The sequence below is a fragment of the Myxine glutinosa genome, chromosome 11 (assembly GCF_964187855.1).
Source record: "Myxine glutinosa chromosome 11, kmMyxGlut1.1, whole genome shotgun sequence".
Classification (NCBI taxonomy): domain Eukaryota; kingdom Metazoa; phylum Chordata; class Myxini; order Myxiniformes; family Myxinidae; genus Myxine; species Myxine glutinosa.
Window position 1 is genome coordinate 95,827,662 of NC_136271.1, and position 23,195 is coordinate 95,850,856.

Sequence of the window (23,195 nt, forward strand, 5' to 3'; positions counted from 1 at the left end):
CACCTCTGACATCAACTCATCCTGGGAATTCTTCCAAAGTAAATTGCTCTCTCTCATGCACAGATTTATCCCATCTCGTCTTCAGTTGTCATACCCTTCCTTCTGTCCATGGTACACGGAATCTTGTGGTGAGGCTATTGCCCAGAAACAACTTGCTTTCGTCTCCTGGAAAGCAAATCCAACGGAAGGAAATCTCATTTCCTTTCACAAAGCCCAAAACAAGTGTGTGTCCACCCTCAGGAGAGCCAGGAAACAATATCTCTCCAGTCTCAGGACCGAACTCTCTTATCTGTCTCCCTCTTCCAAATCCTGGTGGCGTCTGGTCAAATCTGTTTCTGGTGTTTGTTCCCCCTCCATCCCCTCCCTCACCTCAAACGGCCGCACGGCTGACTCCGCACGTGAAAAAGCTGAATGCCTCAACTCTGTGTTTGCCTTTAAATCTTGTGTCCCAAACCCATCCCTCTCTGAACCCACCGTACAAAGTCGTACCCAGCTGCTCCTGGACTCTGTGTCCATTCCTCCTGACAAGGTGGGAAAGTTTCTGTCAACCCTTGACTCGGATTCTGCAACTGGACCTGACGGCATCAGCCCACGGGTCCTAAAATCCTGTTCTTCCGCTCTTTCATTCCCTCTCTCTGTTCTCTTCACCCTCTCTTTTGCTCAAGGTCATCTGCCATCTGCTTGGAAATCTGCCAACATCACCGCTTTGCACAAAAAAGGTGCAAAAACAGATCCCAGCAACTACAGACCAATCAGCCTTCTCCCAATTATCAGCAAAGTCATGGAATCCATCATTGCTTCAGATATGAAATATTTCCTCTTCCCCAATGGCTTGATCTCTGATCATCAATTTGGTTTCAGACCTGGTCACTCTACTCTGGACATGCTGCTTCTGCTTTTTCAACAATGGATGGAGGTCCTCAATACCAAACAGAAAATTACAGCTGTCTCCCTTGACATATCACATGCCTTCGATACGGTCTGGCACCCCGCTCTGCTCACCAAACTCTCCTCCTTTGGTATCCATGGAAATCTCCATGCATGGCTGGCGGACTTTCTCTCTAATCGTAGTCAAAGTGTGGCCCTGAATGGGTTTCTCTCATCTCCTCTTCCTGTTCAGGTTGGAGTTCCCCAAGGCAGTGTTCTGGGCCCTGTGCTTTTTCTGGTCTTCATCAATGATCTCTCTGACTCTCTTGAAAATCCTCTCTGTCTCTTTGCTGATGACTCTACTCTCTGTCGCTCCATTCTTCATCCCTCAGATCGGCAGTCTGCAGCCTCCTCACTCTCTGCAGACCTGGACAAAATCACAGACTGGGGCAAACAAGTGGAACATATCTTTCAATCCTGACAAATCTCACACTCTTACGATGTCTCTCCGAAAAGACCGACTGGACAAACCTCCCATCCACTTTCTGAATAATCCTCTCCAAGAAGTTCTGTCACTCAAGATTTTGGGTCTCACTATCTGCCATGATCTTTCCTGGGAAAACCACATTTCAAATCTGGCCTCCAAAGCCAGTCGCTGACTGGGCATCCTCTGTCGTGCGAAGTCCTTCCTTGGCACTCCTGAGCTCCTCACCACATACAAGGCTTTCATCCGCAGCTCAATGGAATACTGCTCGTCCCTCTGGGCTGGTGCTCCTGCCTCACACCTAGCTCGTCTTCACGCTGTTGAAACCAAAGCATTTAGAATCATTGGAATCTCCCACGGTGAAGCTACCTCCAAGGGCCTCTCACTCACTCACCGCAGGCAGGTTGGTGGTCTTTCTGTCTTCTACCGACTCCTCTCCGGTCTTGCCCCCCCCATCTCTCTCTGGGCTCTGTCCCGCAAATATTCCTACAGGTCGCACAAGATCTGCCTGCAACCCTCTTATGTTTAAACTGCCAAAATCAAGACTCTCTGCTCACCTTCACTCCTTCATTCCTATTTTCTCCCGCCTCTGGAACAAACTCCCTCACTCTCTTCAATCCCACTCCATCCTCCAGGTCTTTAAAACAGCTGTTCACCACTATCTATTATCTTCCCCCATCCAAAACCTTGATCTTTTCTACCCCTGCTAATTTCACCCCAATTCCACTTTTTTGAAATACCAACTTCTGACCTGGAAGTCCTTGGGTATCCCTGTGTTTTATACTTCTCCCACCCCCTCCCACCCCACCTTCCCACGCCTCCTCCCCCCAAGCCCTCTCCCTCCCACACATCTCCCTGCTCTCAAATTTTGTGTTTGTGTGCTTCCCCTTCTCTCCCCATCTTGTCTTCCGCTCCCTCTTTTTATATATTTTGTTTGTCTGGTTGATTTGTTTGTGAAGTAAATGTTAGCTCTTTCACGAGCCTCGATTCAGTGTACAAAAAAAAAAAGACAAGATCAAGGTTTTGGATGGGGAAAGATAAGAGATTGTGGTGAACAGCTGTTTTAAAGACCTGGTGGGAGGAGTGGGATTGAAGAGAGTGAGGGAGTTTGTTCCAGAAGTGGGAGAAAAGAGGAATGAAAGAGTGAAGGTGAGCAGAGAGTCTTGATTTTGGCAGTTTCACCAGAAGAGGGTTGATCGCAGATCTTGTGCAACCTCCAGGAATATTTGGGGGACAGAGCACGGACAGAGATGGGCGAGCAAGGCCGAACAGGAGTCAGTAAAAGAGAGAAAGACCACCAACCTGCCTGCCTGCGGTGAGTGAGTGTGAGAGGCCCTCATAGTTAGCTTCATCCCGGGAGATTCCAATGATGCTGAGAGCATTGGTTTCAACAGCGTGAAGCCAAGCTAGGTGTGAGGCAGGAGCACCAGCCCAGAGGGGAGAGCAGTGTTCCATTGAGCTGCGGAAGAAAGCCTTGTATGTGGTGAGGAGCTCAGGTGTGCCGAGGAAGGATCTCGCATGACGGAGGATACCCAGTCGGTGACTGGCTTTGGAGGCCAGCTTGGAAATGTGGTTTTCCCAGGAAAGATCATGGCAGATAGTGAGACCCAAGAGCTTCAGTGACCGAATGTTTTGGAGAGGATGGTTGAGAAAGTAGATTGGAGCGTTGTCCAGACGGTCTTTTTGGAGAAGCATCGTAAGAGTGTGAGATTTGTCAGGATTGAAATACATGTTCCACTTGTTTGACCAGTCTGAGATTTTGTCCAGGTCTGCAGAGAGTGAAGAGGCTGTAGACTGCTGATCTGAGGGATGAGGTATGGAGCGGTAGAGTGGAGTCATCAGCAAAGAGATAGAGAGGATTTTCCAGAGAGTCGGAGAGATCATTGATGAAAACCAGAAAAATCACATGGCCCAGAACACTGCCTTGGGGAACTCCAGCCTGAACAGGAAGGGGAGATGAGAGAATTCCTTTCAGGGCCAAATGTTGACTTCGACCAGAGAGGAAGTTCGCAAGCCATGCGTGGATATTTCCATGGATACCATAAGAGGAGAGTTTGGTGAGCAGGGCGATGTGCCAGACTGTATTGAAGGCACGTGATATGTCAAAGGAGACAGCTCTAGTTTCCTGTTTGACATTGAGGACCTCCATCCATTGTTGAGACAGCAGAAGCAGCATGTCCAGAGTAGAGTGACCTGGTTTGAAACCAAATTGAGGATCAGAGATCAAGCCATTGGAGAAGAAGGATTTGATATCCGAAGCAATGATGGATTCCATGACTTTGCTGATAATTGGGAGCTGGCTGATTGGTCTGTTGTTGCAAGGATATGTTTTTGCACCTTTTCTGTGTAAAGTGGTAATGTTGACTGATTTCCAAGCAGATGGCAGATGACCTTCAGCAAAAGAAAGGGTGAAGAGAACAGAGAGGGTGCGAAAGAGTGGCAGAGCAGGATTTTAGGACCTGTGGGCTGATGCCATCTGGTCCATTTGCAGAATCAGAGTCGAGGATTGACAGAAACGTCTCCACATTGTCAGTGGAGAAGGACACAGATTCCATGAGCATCTGGGTACGACTGCGTACGGGGGGTACAGAGATAGACAGGTTCGGGACACAAGATTTTGAGGCAAACACAGAGTTGAGGCATTCAGCTGTTTCACGTGTGGAGTCAGCTGCATAGCCATTTGCACAAAACAAACAAACACCAGAAACAGATTTGACCAGACGCCACCAGGATTTGGAAGAGGGAGACAGGTTTGAGAGTTCAGTCTTGTGAGTCGAGAAAAATTGTTGCCTGGGTCTCCCAAGGGAGACGCACGTTTGTTCCGGGCTTTGTGAAAGGAAATGAGATTTCCTTCAGTTGGATTTGCCTTCCAGGAAGCGAAGGCAAGTTGTTTCAGGGCACCCCCTCTCCACAAGATTCAGTGTACTGTTACAGACGCGGTTTAAGATGTTAGTTACCGAGCGGTTTGGTATGACCACGTCTGCACAAATTACCCGATTATACTCGACGTTGACAAGTCGCGTTACGCTGGCTCAATAAGGAAAAGAAGAAGACACCCGGCTGAGTTATAATGACAGACACCAATGTTTCGATTCTCAATACCCCCGGAGGAGGTTATATTCGTAAGGAAATGGTTAGATTACAGGGACAAGAGGTGAAGCACAGAAAGACAGGCACTTAGACACAGGCTTATCTTATCCCAGACAGACCACAGGTAAACGGGACAACGGCTGACTCACACGGGGATTGATGGCAAGGCAAGGAAAGGTAGCGATGGCTCAAGGTGCACTCTTGGCTCAAAGCAGGGTACAGTCCGGTCCAAAGATGCGGGGAGTTCACAGCGCTCGGAAGGTGACGTTCTTTCACAGGCGGGGCGCGTCTCTTCCTCTCAGCGCTCGCAGGTCCTTCTTTCTCTTCTCCAGCTGGGGGCGCATCTCTCTTCACTTCCGGTCAGTGCCACGTATATCCGGCGGGGAGTGACACGCCCTCGACTCGCTAGCGCCGCCCCAGATGGAATCGGTCCGCCCTTCTGATTGGGTGCGGGGGGTTACCAGGCTCCGCCCTTGAGGAGGAGCTGACGCCAGCCCCTCCGTGGTGGCCCCGTGGAGCGCGTGGTCAATGGCGCTAATCGAGCCGGTGTGAGGACGCATCCTCCCCCGCGCCGCCGCCATCTCCTCTGTTGTTGTTGTACTTGTTGGGGAAGAAGATGGAAGGAGGTATGGGAAAGGTCCTAAACTCACTACTGATGCCATTTAATCACATTCTGGTGCAACGAAGAGTCAGAATTAATGGAAACGAGTCCTTAACTGACATAGATTAAGAATAACTAGGAAGACGTCCTATAGTTGTCTACGTGTGTTGCGGTGGGGCCTGGGCACGACATTTAATGGGGGAAGAAGGGGAAGGTCGGTTCTACAGAGTGTTATTTACATGCAATGGGACTAGGGAATGGGGGATTGGGGAAAGTTGGGGAGTATTGGAGAAAATAGGGGAATATTTACAAGCGGATATGGAGGCCAAATTCCATATTCGCAACAGTACCATGGATGTGAGGAAGGGTATGACAACTGAAGATGAGATGGGATAAATCTGTGCATGAGAGAGAGCAATTTACTTTGGTTGAATTCCCAGGATGAGTTGTCAGAGGCAGTGGCTATGGGAGACCAGTCCAGATGATTGATGGCTGCTTTAAGACCATGCCAGTCAGCTTGAGTGAAATGCCAGACTCGTTGACGCTGAGGAGGCTCTCTGAGAATGGCCAGAGAGATGTCCACTTTAACAAGCATATGGTCAGATGAACCGATTGGAGCAGAAGAAGAGCAGCAGACATTTGCAGGGAAGTTTGTCATGGCCAAGTCCAGAAGAGAAAATGCTCTGTTGACTGAGATCCGGGTCGGGAATTCTTTTTTTGGGGGGGGGTTATTTATTTATTTATTTTTTTTGGAGATTTCTGTTAGTTTTTTTCGGGTTTTTTTGGAGATATTTGTAGTTTTTGAGTAGTTCTTTTTGTAGGTAGTTTTTGAGCTATTTGTTTTATTTGGGTGTGTCTTTTACAAGTGTCTATTTATGAACCTCATAACTGAATTGGCATGATTTCATTATGTATTAAGATTTGTGATGTTGTATTACATAATTATTTTTATTTCTAATTTGGGTTTTTCACTATTTAGGCCATTCACTTTTGCCACTTCGAGATGAGCCTCAAGAAGTGAAGCCGAAACTGAAGAAGCTTAAGTCGGTAAGATGAGAGATTTTTATTTTTATTTTGGTCTATTGTCGGTGAAAAAGAACAAATACGTCATTGACTTGCAAGCTTTCATTTTAATAATAGCAAATTCCACAACTTTTTCCATTCCACTGAATGACATTTATTTTCTTGCATCCACAACATCATTCTTCTCCCATATATCCTCACTGAAATTCCCTTATGATTTGGAACCTTCATGAGTTTGAACTCATTACAACAAACAACAACAACAGGCATTTTAAAAGGCCATTTTCCCTGCAAGAGTGGGGGTTAGCCTTGCGGTCCCCATGACAATGTTCTCCATTTTGCCCTATTTTCTGCATCTCCCCTTGTTAACCCCCTGGCCCGCATTTCTTCTTCGACCATCTTTAGCCAAGTCTTTCTCGGTCTTCCCCGTCCTCTACTTCCTTCCACATTCATTGCCATCACTCTTCTCAACCAGTCACTTTCATCCATCCTCAACACATGACCAAACCATCTCAACCTGTTCCTCTTCACAGCATCCATCACAGGCTCTATTCCCATCATCTTTCGCAATTCATCATTTGGCTTCCTCTCTCTCAACGATACTCCGCACATCCACCGAACCATTCGCATTTCCACCCTTTCCAGCCTTCGTTGCTGCTCTACGTTCATTACCCATGTCTCGCTCCCATAAATCATAACACTTCTCACACATGCAGCATACACCTTTCCCTTCAGCTTCAACGACACTCCGCTCCTCGTCAACACGCCACTCAGTTCCCGAAACCTCTTCCATGCACATCTCACTCCAGCAACCGTTGCCGAGTTTGATCCACCTTCTCCATTAAGCATGTCTCCTAGGTAACAAAATGTTTTCACACCTTCCAGCTTCACGCCGTCTCCAAGATCCAACTCAACATTTCCTACATCTGCAGCTCCCCCTGTGCACACCTTACACTTGAATGTAGCTGCCACACTGGTTAATGACGCTCTCAAACCACTACATTTTTGATGAACCCACTCAGTACACATTGTACATTGAATGGAGTTCACTCCGACACCCTTCCTGCACACAGCACATGGCCACTTCCCAGTTCTTTCCACCTCACCACATGCTTTACCACTTGCCATCACCTTTGTTTTTCCGATATTCACCTTCAGACCTTTTGTCTCCATACATTCCTTCCACTTGTTCATCTTCTCCTTCCATTATGAAGGTGATTTTTGTTCTTCAGTGTTCAACTATATAATTAAATTCAAATGAAGGTTTAAAGAGGTTTAAAGACATATAAATAAATGAATTCCATATTTTACCGCCATTTTCCTCAGTGTCTTATACATCACCCTATGTATTACATTACATTAGTTCTTCATGCATATTGTTTGTGTCCTTTATAACGTCTTTAAAAACAGTAAGCTTCCTGTTTGGAATATTTTAAAATTTTGTTTGACTGCCAGTCAGGCAGACAGAGCAAAATAATTATCTCACTTCTCTCTGCACATGTGAGATCGGGACAAACTCGGAGCCAAAGTAGTGTTAAACGGCAAATTTTGCTTCCGAATCATGTTCCGATTTATGTTAAAAAATATAACATTCAATCTAAATAAAGTTGTTCCTTGATCATAAACTGACATTTGTGGACAGACTGACAGACAGATGGATGGACAGACAGACAGACAGACTGAAGTGAACCAATTGCTTAACGCCGCTTTCCACTTCACGTGTGGTGTAACAACGCTGACATGGACGTGCTTGGCTTCGTTCCATGTCGAATCATGTTTATTTCACTTCTGTATGCAATCATGGAGTCTTGGTGTGGCCTTCAATTTTCAGACACCTGCCCTGCAAGACACCAGCCCTTCACACATCAACGACCAATCAGTAGTGTGACTACGTCTCGTTATTCAGTTTCCAAATGTTTTATTTTGTGACGAGTATAAGTTGTGTTTTGAGATAGCAACTGCTCATATAAATTGTGCCAAACAAATTATTGAACGTATTAACAGTAAAAGCTGAAATATTCGAAATTATAACGAATTGAGCTCTCGTACTTCATAAAGAACTGTCATTCATAACACTGCACATGTCGTCGTGCAATGAGGAATGAAACAAAAAAAAGGTGTCGACCATAGATGGCATTGTTATTCCATCTTGTTTGGAGTTTTTTTTTTTTTTTTTTTTTTTTTTTTTTTTTTGTATACAATATCGAGGCTCGTGAAAGAGCGAACATTAATCACATGAACACACAGAAAGACAAACCGACACATAAAACATATAACATAGGGAGCGGTAGACAAGATGGGGAGAGAGGGGGAAGGACACAAACACAACATTTGAGAGCAGGGACCGAGAGACATGGAGACATCGAGAGATCTGAGAGAGGGCGAGGGCTTTGGGGGGGGGGGGGGGGGGCGTGGGAAGGGGGCAGTGGGAGAGGTATAAAACATATGGACACTGCCAGGACTTCCAGGAAAGAAGTTGGAATTTCAAACAAGGTGGATCTGGGGTGAATTAGCGGGGGTAGAAAAGATCAAGGTTTTGGATGGGGGAAGATAAGAGATGGTGGTGAACAGCTGTTTTAAAGACCTGGAGGGAGGAGTGGGATTGAAGGGAGTGAGGGAGTTTGTTCCAGAGGCGGGAGAAAAGAGGAATGAAAGAGTGAAGGTGAGCGGAGAGCCGAGATTTCGGCAGTTTAACCATCAGAGGGTTGCTGGCAGATCTTGTGCGACCTGTAGGAATATTTGGGGGACAGAGCACAGAGAGAGCTGGGGGTGCAAGGCCGGAGAGGAGTCGGTAGAAGACAGAAAGACCACCTACCTGCCTGCGGTGAGTGAGTGAAAGGCCCTCAGAGATAGCTTCATCGCGGGAGATTCCAATAATTCTGAAAGCTTTGGTTTCAACAGCGTGAAGCCGAGCTAGGTGTGAGGCAGGAGCACCGGCCCATAGGGGAGAACAGTATTCCATTGAGCTGCGGATGAAAGCCTTGTATGTGGTGAGGAGCTCAGGTGTGCCGAGGAAGGACTTCGCACGACGGAGGATGCCCAGTCGGCGACTGGCTTTGGAGGCCAGCTTGGAAATGTGGTTTTCCCAAGAAAGATCATGGCAGATAGTGAGACCCAAAATCTTGAGCGACAGTTTGCATTTAAACATTACTATTTACACTGCAAAAATATTCTCTCATGAAAATTTGCACTATTTTGATGGTTCTTAAAGCCATGAAAAGGTATCAGCAAATGTGAAAAACTCTCTTTCCCACTTTGCAGGCAATTCAAGATTGTCCAGGGTCCCTTATGCACCCCCAACTCAGATCTGATATCAAGAAGGTGAAGGAGGAATTCAAGGATGATATTGTCGCCATCTGGTACATGAAGATTTTGTCTGTTTTTGATATATATATATTTATATATATATATATATATATGTTTTTATAAATGGGAATCAAATACCTGCGATGGGCTAAGTGAAAAAATTCTGACTCGATACGGAGCTCGCACCACGGACCTCCGCTGATTACGTGTCAACAGCCCACTGCACTTTTGAGCCAGCTGTAATCTCTTCAGAAATTTCCACACTTAACACTGCGAGCTTTATAATGGCCGATGTCTTACGTGCCTGCTAGGCAGACCCCAAATGTGAGCAGATGTATATGTATGCGTATGTATGTGTGCATATGCAGAAGTGCATTGAAGATTAACTCAATTTTTATAAACAGGAATCAAATTCCTGCGAGGGGCAATTCTGACTCAATACGGGGCTCGAACCACGGACCTCCGTTGTTGACGCGTCAACAATATGTATACAGTATATATATATACTGTATACATCTATATATATATATATATTTATATATATATATATATATATATATATATATATGTATATATATATATATATATATTGTTACAGACGCGGCTTTTAGATGTTATATTGACCGAGCGGTGGTGTATTTAACCGCGTCCGAACAGTTACTCCCCGATTAAAACCCGATTTCACCCGACGTTGACCAGATCGCCCCACGGATATTCAATCGGGAAATCTCTAAAGCGATCGCAAGAGAATGAAAAAGAAGAAGAAGAATACGGAGGAAGAACAGATTTATTATACACACACAAGCAAAGGATGGAAGAAACAGTGACACAGCGAATCCTTAACTTACACTATTCGTTTTTACTTAGCCCCAAGACAACGAGCAGGACAGGACGTTCACACTTACACAGGGGTGGTTCAGGCAGGTAAGGCTTGAGATGGAGGCAAGGTCGGGAGGCCGCCGGTCGCAATTCCTCGCGGTTTTGGCGGGAAACCCTCCGTCGCGTATCCACTGCGGGAGACGCCACGCGCTGGTTCGGCACACCTGCTCCTCTTCTTGGGGCGGGGCCGTCTCCCTCCTTTCAGCGCGTCTCTCCAAAGCTGGTCTCCTTGCCGAGTACCTCTCCTCTTTTGCTTGGAGCGTTTCGCATCTCACCGCCTCTCTTTGGTGCAGCCTCGTTGCTCCTCTCCAGGTTCCAGCTCATCTCTCATCTGGACTCAAGCAGTCCCTTGCAGTCGCTTTTATCACCTCCGGCGGAATTAAGCCGCCGGCTCCGAGGGCACGCCTACCGGGTCACTCACCGCGGTGTTGATTGGCTGTTAGGGCCGGTTCACTCCTGCCCTCTTCTGACGAGGTGGAGACACGCCTTTCTTCTCCAACCTTACCTCGTGGCCAATGGTGGTTTGAAGAAAACCAGCCAAAATGCGGAAGGCAATTGGAAGGGAGGTTTTGGGGAAATTGGAAGGGCCTACGCTTATTTTGTTTGATACAATGCAAAGTCAATCTAGTGGAAAACACATACTTAGCCTACATGGAATAAGGAAATACACTATTTAAAAGATATATCGTGACCTGCGTGTATGTTCTATGAAATTAATTAGGAGGACGGCTGCGACCATTATTTACATTACCATGATGTTACCATACCAAAACCATACTCTTCACATCCGTTACCCTTCCTCCAAAATTGTTACACTCCTCAAAACCCGTTACACTTCTCAAAACCCGTTATACTTCTCAAAATCGTTACACTGCACCCTCCTTTCTTCAGGCACGTCCTCGGGCCTACTAGACTTAACTGAGTGTGACATGTAGGTGTAATTCCCTCTACAATTAACCTGACCCTGAGTGTGACAATTTTAAAACACAAATAAGTATGTCCCCCTATTGCATTGCATCCTGTCTAACAGACTCAAGCCCACAGCTAACCGAATTACGGAATTATTCTGAAACTATACATTTACGGTGGGGAGCATTATTTACAATGACGTGATTTCTTATTTACAACGCAACCCAGGACCTGTGTGTTTTTTTTTTCTTTTCTTTTTAGGGAACAAGAGAAAGAAATTCCTGTTGGGAGGGAGGAGACAGCACGCATTGCATCGATGCACCAGTACCAATACCACCAAAGCACCCAAAAGCACCCAAAAGCACCACAAGCACCACAAAGCACCACTCGGTGCGCAGTCACCATGGTTCATAATAAACACAACAAAAGAACTGGTGGTGGTCTTCTCTTTCTCTGCTGGGCCGATGTTCTTCCCGACGTCTTCTGGCTTCATGCGGCCTATTTGGACATAATAAAAAGCACAACTTGTGTCCATTTTTATTTAGGGCCTCAGGGGCCAACTAAGGGTGGTCCACCTCCTTGGCATAGGTGCCACCTTACCGAGGTCCGCAAGCAAGATTCCCTGGCCACTATGGCCGGTTTCCAACAGAGGTGCCCTGCCCCAGAACCTGGGGTCCATCAAGTGGTACTTGGCCGCAGAACAGCGGTCCATAAAGTGGTACATCAACGCAATGCATGCTGGTTCTGGGAATCTCGGGCGCACAATGGCCACCTCACGCACGCTCCCATCGGCACCCAATGGCGCACAGGTCATGTGGGAGACAAAAGAAAGACAATTGAGCGAGGGGTAAGGTCACAAGGGTACACGTCAATAAGGCAATGCAAGGTGAAATGCGTACGGAGGCCGAAGTGAGAAAGCTCGTCCCTACCGTACGTCACCCCCCTGTCACCTACCCTACCCTTGTTCCCACCCCATATGTACAAAAATCTACACATTTACAAATTCGTCACTACTGTCACGTCTTCCCCATATTTCCCTTATACCAAATTCGTCTCCACAATCCCGTTACTTCAAAATTTGCCATCACCAATTCATCATCAATCCTCATAAGGAGGGAGAGATGGAATTTCGCACAATGTCACACCCACGTCATGATGCGTCTCACAATCCAAACATTTGCATCATAAAAAATAATCAAAACATGGCATGGTGTGGAGTACCTGTCACCTCAGGTGAGTGGATGCAGATGGTGTGAGGAGATCCTTCATCCTAACTATCCTCTAAATGATTTTAACACACTTTACACTACCCGGGGTCTTTCCCTGCCAATTCATTGGCCAACTTACACTATGGGTTCTAATAACCAATTCCCATTGGCCAAACTGTGGTGCTCCTCAATTTTTGGGGTCTCACTCCCCCGATTCATCTCCCGGTGCTCTAGCACAATTTCTGGGCTGCGACGTGTACCTCTCCCAACAGGTCTACCCACCTGCACACCTCCACCACTGTAGTTGCCACCCGAGCTTACCTAGCTCCTCACCCTAACCTATCTAACTGGGGGCAGCCCCTCTCCTGGCTCTGTCACCCCTTGGTGCCCTTTGGCACTGGGCTACCCGGGTCCGTCCTCCGGATCCTCGGGCCCCATCCACACAACTACTACCGGCTCCCAGAGCCCACCTGCGGCCTTACCTGGCCGACATCCTTACAGTGGTGGAGTGCCCAACCCAACTACACACACTAACAGGCTACACGCCCAGCCATTTCCACAACACCAACGCACCCATCCACATACCATTCTGTCACCCGCACCACAGATGCCAATATCCAACTACAATTTACCTATACCCTCTATCTAACACTTACACTACCCGCCCCGGGTATCCGTGATGGGGGTCCACTCTTCCCCCATTCACACCTTCGCACCATCCACTCCACTCCACAATTTCCACCATACTCACTCCACGACCATCCATTCCAATACTCCATACCATTTATTCCATACACCTGTCTTTCATACCTGTTGGTGCACACCTGTGCACTCACACCTGGTGCCACCTGCACCCTCCTTTCTTCCTGGACCATTTGGTCATCACAATCCACCTGTTCAGTTGCACACCTGTGCAATCACACCTGTTCCATTCTCACCTGTTCAATCCTCACACGCACGGCATCATCTCAGCTAACTTCTCCCCTCTGAAACTTGCGCTTCCCAGTCGTCCCTTTAAACTATTGCGCTCCCACGTCATGATCATCCATACTAATCTACCTGCGTCCCCACTACAGGTATCAGTCACTAACTAACCTTAACGTTACCTAATGTCATCTTCTAGGGCCCTCTCAATATAACCTAACCCACCCGGGCTAGTTTTCACTGCCATACACCCCATAAGCTATTGCTCCTTTGCCCCCCCCTGTGAGGGATGGTGGATTTGCCATCCCACCACATCGGGGGTCTCTCACTACCAATTTCGCTCGTCCAAATCCAACAATTCAAAAATTTTCCATTTACCGCCAATTCTATTCACTTTTCTAAATTTCGTTTTAAATCACTATCACTATCACCATCACCCGTCTACTTATTACATCCTCTCGGTGCGCCAATTCACATCTACAGCCCGGCTTCGTACAGCCGAGCACTGAACGCGGATTCTTTTGTGCTGGCGGCTGGATGCGTCCCGCATTCGGGGCAGGGACGGAGGCTTACCCGGGCCGAGATCCCATGCACCACCTCGGCGTGAAGCCATCCAATGTCCCGATCTCGACCTGCCGGCACGTCTCAATAGAAAGTGGTCGCCATGACGACCCTTCCTATCGGGCGGCCCGCTCCGCCTAGTGGAGCCCGGACGCGGCCGCTCCACGCGAGGCCCAGCGTGGATCGCGCACGGCGGTCCTTTCGAACCCGCCGTGGCTCGGATCTCCGCTGGTTCTCGCGGCACGCGAAGCCCGGCACGCACCGAGGGCCCGATCCGGCTAAAAGTCGACCTAACCTTTAACCCGGTTACCGTCGACGCTTCACCTGCAGGCTTACATGCATACGCTACCTCTTTCTTGCTCATACATGCAGCCGTTCCCATTCTCCTCGTACCTTTTCTTTCACACCTCGGTACACTCACTCCGCTCACCGACTTGGTCACACACCTGACCACCGAACACTTTGGCACACATTCGTTGCTCGCACACCTCACCAATACACCGCTTCGCGCCCCCTCCTCGGTCACCTCCTCTGTGACAATCACAGGTGTGCTCTCATTCGCACACCCAACCACGTGTCTCACTACCAACTCAAATGTGCCTTCCCACACACGCTCTACCATTCCAGGTGTGCATCCTTCCATCCCAGGTGTACATCCTCGCTCACCTGTCATAACCAACTCACGCTCCGTTTCACTCTCACTACTCTCACCTCCACTCTCGGTCGCGCACTCACCCTTACTCTCGACCGCACACTCTTTCCTCATGCACCCGTCCGTTACACACCTTTCTCGCGCACACCCTCCCGTTACATCCTCTGTAACACTCACCACAGGTGTACACTCTCTCGTTACTTCCTCCGTAACACTCACCACAGGTGTACACTCTCTCGTTACTTCCTCCGTAACACTCACCACAGGTGTACACTCTCTCGTTACTTCCTCCGTAACACTCACCACAGGTGTACACTCTCTCGTTACTTCCTCCGTAACACTCACCACAGGTGCACACTCTCTCGTTACTTCCTCCGTAACACTCACCACAGGTGTACACTCTCTCGTTACTTCCTCCGTAACACTCACCACAGGTGCACACTCTCTCGTTACTTCCTCCGTAACACTCACCACAGGTGTACACTCTCTCGTTACTTCCTCCGTAACACTCACCACAGACGTACACTTTCTCGTTACATCCTCTGTAACACTCACCACACCGCGCTTCCATGTACCCCCTCGCACACGCGCTTCGACCGGCTCACTCCTGACGGCACACTCACTCCTCGGCGTGCACTTTTTCCTCACACACCCCATGGTCGGACATTCTCGCACACCTCTTTTTTCGCACACCTGACCTGTCACACACTTCACCAACGGCCTTTCACGAACACCCGGATCCAAACCAATCCCCAAGCCGACTGAAGCTTTCCTCACATCATATACATTGCCACTCACCTCCGTACTTCGTCTCCGCACCTCCTCTGCCACCTGCAAACTTTTTATTTGGTTAGTGAGCACTTCATCATGATTTGAACACAGACCTTGTACATATTCCATGACTTCCTCCTTTATCTCCCTTTTAGTTTCCCTCCGTCTCTTCTTAATTTCACTCACCCCTTCTTCCACCTCCTCTAATTTTTCCTTTACCTCTTTCAGCTCCCGGTGCGCCCCCTCGATTTCTTCCTCCATTGCTACTTTAACCGTTTCTATGTGCGTCCTTACCTCCCGGTCCTTCGTCTCCATTACTTCTGTCACCTCTTCCAACCTCTTCGTCAATCCCTCATGTACCATTTGACATTCCTTTTGTGTCGCTATTAATTCATTTTTAATGTCCTTTTGTGTCGCTTTTAAACCCCCGATGATTGCAGTGTTCTTTTCCACTTGGTCCGCTAGTTCTTTTTGTCCCACCGTCAGCTGTTCTACTCCTTTCGTCAGATCTTCTATTCCCCCCTGTAACTTTACCGTATTATTTCTCACCTCTTTCTCGATACGCTTTTCGCCTCGCTTTACCTCCTCGCGTAGCCCCGAGACCTCCTCACTCATCCCTCTTCGTATTTCCTCCATCCGGTTCCCCATCTGTTCGATTTCCCGGGCGGATTGTTCCCCCATTTCCCGCAATTTGTCCTCCATCCTATTTTCTAACCCCATTAACCCATTTTTCACCCCCTCTAACTGATTCTCTTGAGCGGCCATTCTGTTTTCTACCCCCATTAACCCATTTTTCACCCCTTCTATCCCATTGTCTAATCCCTCAAATTTCTTGTCTAACTCCTTAAAATTATTGTCTAACCCCTCACTGGTACCCCTCGCTTCGTCCCTCATTACCCCCATTTGCTCACTCTGAGCCCTTGCTTCGTCCCTCATTACCCCCATCATTCTGCTTTCCATTTTCGCACTATCAGCCCTTGCTTCCTCCCTCATTTTCTCGCTATTCTGGGCCATAAGGGCCTTCATTTGTATAAAAAAAAGGTTCAAATCCATTGGCATCTCCGGTTCGACTACCGCGACCATGGGCGTGGCTAAATGTGGCGCCGCTGTAATCACGTGCGCTAGAGCGCCATTTTGTGCACCTGAAATTCCCGCAACCACATTGCCATTTTCCTCCTCCCTTTCTTCCACATACATTTCCCCTGGTTCCTGGGTTACCCCTAACCCGTCTATCTCCCCCACCGACATCCGATCGCCTTGATTGTCCATGGCGCGATCTAAAAATTCGGGTTTTATAAAACACAATTTCGTCCGCTTTATAATTTTGAGCGCGTGCAGCGCGCTCCGGGTCGATCTCACTCCCCGACACCAATTGTTACGGTAATAACACAATTGGTGTTCCAAAATTTGGGCTAAATAAATTTAGTCCCAGGTTCGAATCCCATCTCCTGACTACCAATTGTTACAGACGCGGCTTTTAGATGTTATATTGACCGAGCGGTGGTGTATTTAACCGCGTCCGAACAGTTACTCCCCGATTAAAACCCGATTTCACCCGACGTTGACCAGATCGCCCCACGGATATTCAATCGGGAAATCTCTAAAGCGATCGCAAGAGAATGAAAAAGAAGAAGAAGAATACGGAGGAAGAACAGATTTATTATACACACACAAGCAAAGGATGGAAGAAACAGTGACACAGCGAATCCTTAACTTACACTATTCGTTTTGACTTAGCCCCAAGACAACGAGCAGGACAGGACGTTCACACTTACACAGGGGTGGTTCAGGCAGGTAAGGCTTGAGATGGAGGCAAGGTCGGGAGGCCGCCGGTCGCAATTCCTCGCGGTTTTGGCGGGAAACCCTCCGTCGCGTATCCACTGCGGGAGACGCCACGCGCTGGTTCGGCACACCTGCTCCTCTTCTTGGGGCGGGGCCGTCTCCCTCCTTTCAGCGCGTCTCTCCAAAGCTGGTCTCCTTGCCGAGTACCTCTCCTCTTTTGCTTGGAGCGTTTCGCATCTCACCGCCTCTCTTTGGTGCAGCCTCGTTGCTCCTCTCCAGGTTCCAGCTCATCTCTCATCTGGACTCAAGCAGTCCCTTGCAGTCGCTTTTATCACCTCCGGCGGAATTAAGCCGCCGGCTCCGAGGGCACGCCTACCGGGTCACTCACCGCGGTGTTGATTGGCTGTTAGGGCCGGTTCACTCCTGCCCTCTTCTGACGAGGTGGAGACACGCCTTTCTTCTCCAACCTTACCTCGTGGCCAATGGTGGTTTGAAGAAAACCAGCCAAAATGCGGAAGGCAATTGGAAGGGAGGTTTTGGGGAAATTGGAAGGGCCTACGCTTATTTTGTTTGATACAATGCAAAGTCAATCTAGTGGAAAACACATACTTAGCCTACATGGAATAAGGAAATACACTATTTAAAAGATATATCGTGACCTGCGTGTATGTTCTATGAAATTAATTAGGAGGACGGCTGCGACCATTATTTACATTACCATGATGTTACCATACCAAAACCATACTCTTCACATCCGTTACCCTTCCTCCAAAATTGTTACACTCCTCAAAACCCGTTACACTTCTCAAAACCCGTTATACTTCTCAAAATCGTTACAATATATATAGATATATATATATATATATATATATTTTTATATATATATATATATATATATATATATATATATATATATATATATATATATATATATATATATAAATATATATATATAAATATATATATATATATAAATAAATATATATATATATATATATATATATATATACATATATATATATATATATGTATTGTATGGATGTATGTTTATAATATATATATATATATGTGTATGTGTATGCATGTATATATATATGTATATACAGTTACGTGAAAAAGTAAGTACACCCCATGTAAAGTTTTGACTTTTTCAACATATTTCAACATCCAGCTAATTGATCTTCATTTCAACAATATTGAGAGATTAAGGTGATATACCACAACAAATATCATGAAACATTTACATTTTGTAGTCCATTGTATAATTTAAATAAACATAAATGCAAATTTCGCATGTGGAAAAAGTGAGTGCACCCTTGGCTCCAATAGGTGGTATTGCCCCCTTTGGCAGAAACAACCTCAAGTAGGTGTTTCTTATAACTGTCTACCACTCTCTGACATCGACTGGGAGAAATTTTTGCGCACTCCTACATGCAGAATTATTTCAGCTGTGCAATGTTTGAGGGGTTTCTGGCATGCACAGCTCGTTTCAAATCCCCCCACAACATCTCGATGGGATTTAGATCCGGGCTTTGACTTGGCCATTCCAGAACCCTCCATTTCTTTCTTTTCAGCCATTCCTTGGTGGATTTACTGGTATGTTTAGGGTCATTGTCATGCTGCAAGGTCCACCTTCGGTTGAGCTTCAACTCTCCGACAGATGGCCTCACATTACCCTCAAGCACCCTCTGGTACAATGAAGAATTCATAGTGGATTCTATGATGGTGAGCTGCCCAGGCGCTGATGCAGCAAAGCTGCCCCAAACCATAATATTTCCACCACCATGCTTTGCAGTTGGTATCAGGTTCTTGTGGTCAAATGCTGTCTTTGGTTTTCACCAAACATGTCTTCTGGTACTGTGGCCAAATAGCTCTACCTTTGACTCATCTGTCCAGAGCACATTGTTCCAGAAGTGCTGGTCTTTACCTAGGTGTTCATTGGCACACTTTAGTCTTGCCCTGATGTTCTTTCTGGACAGCAAAGGTTTCCTCCTGGCACACCTCCCATGTAGATCAAATTTGTGCAGCCTCTTTCTAATGGTACACTCGTGCACTTTGACATCAACAGTGGCAAGAGCTACCTGTACGTCCCGTGATGACATTATGGGGTTCTTTGAGACGTCTTTCAGCATCTTGCGGTCTGCTCTTGGGCTGAACTTGCTGGGGCGGCCTGGCCTGAACAATTTGGCAGTTGTTTGGAATCTTCTCCACTTGTAGATGATCTTCCGGACAGTCGAATGATTGATTTCAAATTGTTTGGAGATCTTTTTAAATCCCTTCCCAGCCTCGTAGGCATCTATAACCTTCTTTCTGAAGGCCTCAGAGAGCTCTTTTGATCTTGGCATGGTGACGCTGCACACTTCAACAACAAAGAGCAAACCAAACTAAATGTCTGAGGTTTAAATAAGACTGGTTCCTTCAAGATCCTCTCTAACGATGTTCTAATCATTTGCACATGAGCTGGTGCACCTGATTCTAATTTTCGGTATTTGAAGTAGTGATAAATGTCGGGATGTACTTACTTTTTCCACATGCAAAATTTGCATTTATGTTTATTTAAATTATACAATGGACTACAAAATGTAAATGTTTCATGATATTTGTTATATTATATCACCTTTATCTGTCAATATTGTTGAAATGAAGATCAAATAGCTGTATGTTGAAATATGTTGAAAAAGTTAAAACTTTACATGGGGTGTACTTACTTTTTCACGTGACTGTATATGAGTATGTATGTATGTATGTATGTATGTATATATATGGGTATGTATGTATGTATATATATATATATTGTTGCGGCGCTCACCAATTTGGGGTCTCACTCCCCCGATTCTACTTCCTGTGCCCTTGCACAATTTCAGGGCTGGGTCGTGTGGCTCCCCGAGCAGGTCAACTTACCTGCGCACCTGCGCCACCGCAGTTGCCTCCCGAGCTTACCTGCTCCTCACCCTACGTATAGTAATACACCCTACAGTATAGTAATAAATCATATTTGTTCTTCCTTACCTTTTGGTTTCCTCTATTCGATCGCTTTCGTCTTTTCTCCCCATTGAGTACCTGTGGCACGATTCGGAACCGCTTTAATCGGGGTTAGTCTATTGATAACGGACCGAGTCGCAGCTCGCTTCACTCGGCGTATCCATTAACGCTGCGGCCCGGGTGGGAGTTATCTCCTCGCTTAACGCCGGTGGTAGTACTTCCCACCTGGTGTTTACCAAAGTTTACCACAAATTGTAAATTGGCTGTATACCACAAAGCACCAACCAAATTTGGTTTCTCTTCCTCCCCTGCCATCTGCCTGGACCTTCTCTTCCTTCCTGCTATTCCCCTTTCATGTAAGTCTGTCTATTGTCCTGGGCGTGATATTTAAGACTGTGTAAACGACCCAAAGACTGTGGAAGACTTTGGGAAACGGTCTTTGTGGTAAACACCTGGTATACAGCATACAAATCCAGGACTGGGGGATCGGCCAGTTTAAAAGACAAGGGGACTAACCCCCCCTTGGTGAGGGGAGCGCCGACCCCCGGATCCGCAACAATATATATATGTTTTATACATATATATATATATATATATATATATATATATATATATATATATATATATATATATATATATATATATATTGTTACAGACGTGGCTTAGATGTTAGTTTACCGAGCGGTTTTGGTATGACCACGTCTGCACAAGTTACCGATTAATTATACTCGACGTTGACGAAGCCGCGCCACGCTGGCTCAATAAGGAAAAGAAGACACACGGCTGGGTTATAAAATGACGACACCAGGGATACGGTTCTCAAGACCTCCGGAGGAGATTATATTCGTGCGGAAGGTCAGATTACAGGGACGAGAGGTACAACATAGAAAGACAAGCACTTAGACACAATCTTATATTATTCCCCAACAGACGACAGGCAAACGGGACAACGGCTGACTCACACGGGGGTTGATGGAAAGGACAGGCGGGTAGCGATGGCTCCAGGTGCACCTGTGCTCAAAGGTTAGAATCGACCCGGTCCGGTCCAGAGATGCGGGAGGTTTCACAGCGCTCAGAGGGGACGTTCTTTCACAGGCGGGCCTTTCTCTCTCAGCCTCGCAGGTCCTTCTTTTTCCAGCTCGGGGCGCATCTCCGTCACATCCGGCGCGTGGCCGCGTATATCCGGCGGGGAGTGACACGCCCTCGGCTCGCTAGCGCCGCCCCAGATGGAATCGGTCCGCCCTTCTGATTGGGTGCGGGGGGTTACCAGGCTCCGCCCTTGAGGAGGAGCTGACAGCCAGCCCCTCCGTGGTAACCCCGTGGAGCGCGTGGTCAATGGCGCTAATCGAGCCGGTGTGAGGACGCATCCTCCCCCGCTCCGCCGCCATCTCCTCTGTTGTTGTTGTAATTGTTGGGGAAGAAGATGGAAGGAGGTATGGGAAAGGTCCTAAACTCACTACTGATGCCATATAATCACATTCTGGTGCAACGAAGAGTCATAATTAATGGAAACGAGGCCTTAACTGACATAGACTAAGAATAACTAGGAAGATGTCCGAAAGTGGTCTACGTGTGGTGCGGTGGACCTGGGCACGACATTTAATGGGGGGAATAAGGGAAGGTCGGCTCTACTGAGTGTTATTTACATGCAATGGGACTAGGGAATGGGGGATTGGGGAAAGTTGGGGAGTATTGGAGAAAATAGGGGAATATTTACAAGCGGATATGGAGGCCAAATTCCATATTCGCAACATTGCACCCTTCTCTACCCTCGGGGCGTCCCGACCCGATAAATTTTTACCTACTTTAGTGTGGCACGCAATGTAGTTCCCTCTACTATTAACTCTACCCTGAGTGCGACAGTTTTACAGATATTCACGAATGAGTAAATATGTCCCCCTGCGACGTTGCAACCCTTCTCCTCACAGAAACACACCCACAGGATAACCGAATCCGGAAAGAATTCGCAAACTAAACATACAGCCGGTAGGGAGCATTATTTACAAGACTACGCTGCTATTTACACTACGATCCAGGACCTGTTTTTGGAGGAAACACATGCAGATGTTATGCATAGAGAGAGCGCGCTTGCCAGCATCGATACACCAACCCACGAGTGCTCTGTGGCCGACGGCCTTTAATAACGTGCAGAGCACCCTTTCCGAGCATCAAAAGCACCACCCCACCACCAATCAGTGCAGTCACCATTGTTCATTGGAATAAAAATAAATTCGACAACCCCTAACCCTGCAGGTGTCTCTTGCTCTTCGTGTGGCCTTCAGTGGTGTTAATTAACAGTGGTTCACCTGTATGGCATAGGTGCCACGTTGACCCATAGGTCCATCCCGGGTGGTGCTTGGCCGCAAACGAACTGCGGTCCATTGTGGGTGGCCACAAACATTGCGGTCCATATGGTGTACCGATCCAGGCAGCGAACAGCGAAAGTGCAGGCCCACAACTGCGTAGCCAGCACCTCTCTCTCCTCTCTCTCTACCCCAAAGCCAGATCCTCGGAGGTGGGAGACAAAAGAAGCAGACAAGTGAGTAAGGTGGTAAGGGCGCAAAAGTGCACGCAATGTAAGGTGATGCACACTGGGGGCACATGGGAACCAGGTGAGACAGGTACGTTCCTATCGTACGCCCCCCCCCCCCCCACCAGGTAACCTACATGGCCCCTCCCTTACCCCTTACTGTATCCACAAAACACAACACTACCCATAAACATCTACTTTACAAATCAACAAACATCCCTACTGTCTTCCCCGTTCCTCCCATAAACCAAATTCGTCTTCTCTCCCTCCTAACCAATCAAATTTGCCATTTTCAACTCTCATCAAAATTTGCCATCTCCAACTGCACATCAAAATTTGCCATTACCAATTCATCATCAGTCCCTCCTAGGGAGGAGAGATGGAATCACCCCAATGTCTCATCCACGTCGTGATGCGTCTCACAAATCCTCACAATCTCATTTCCTGCAACAAAACAAAGAAAACACAGGTGTGGAGTCATCATCATCACCTCAGGTAAGTGGCTGCGTATGGTGCGACAGGTTCTTCAATCCTAACTATTTCCTAAATGACTTTAACAACTTTACACTACCCGGGGTCTTTCTCCGGCCAAACCATTGGCCCCCTTACACTATGGGTTCTAAAAA

General features: G+C 47.1%; 1 protein-coding gene across 1 annotated transcript in view; it reads left to right on the forward strand.

Annotated features, from left to right (window-relative positions):
• The window catches only part of LOC144894200 (uncharacterized), a 147,864-nt gene that overhangs the window by 108,038 nt on the left and 16,631 nt on the right, over positions 1-23,195 (forward strand). The window contains exons 8-9 of the mRNA XM_078786297.1: positions 6,022-6,089; positions 9,327-9,424. Of these exons, the coding sequence (XP_078642423.1) occupies positions 6,022-6,089; positions 9,327-9,424 (166 nt within the window). The remainder of the gene's footprint in view (positions 1-6,021; positions 6,090-9,326; positions 9,425-23,195) is intronic.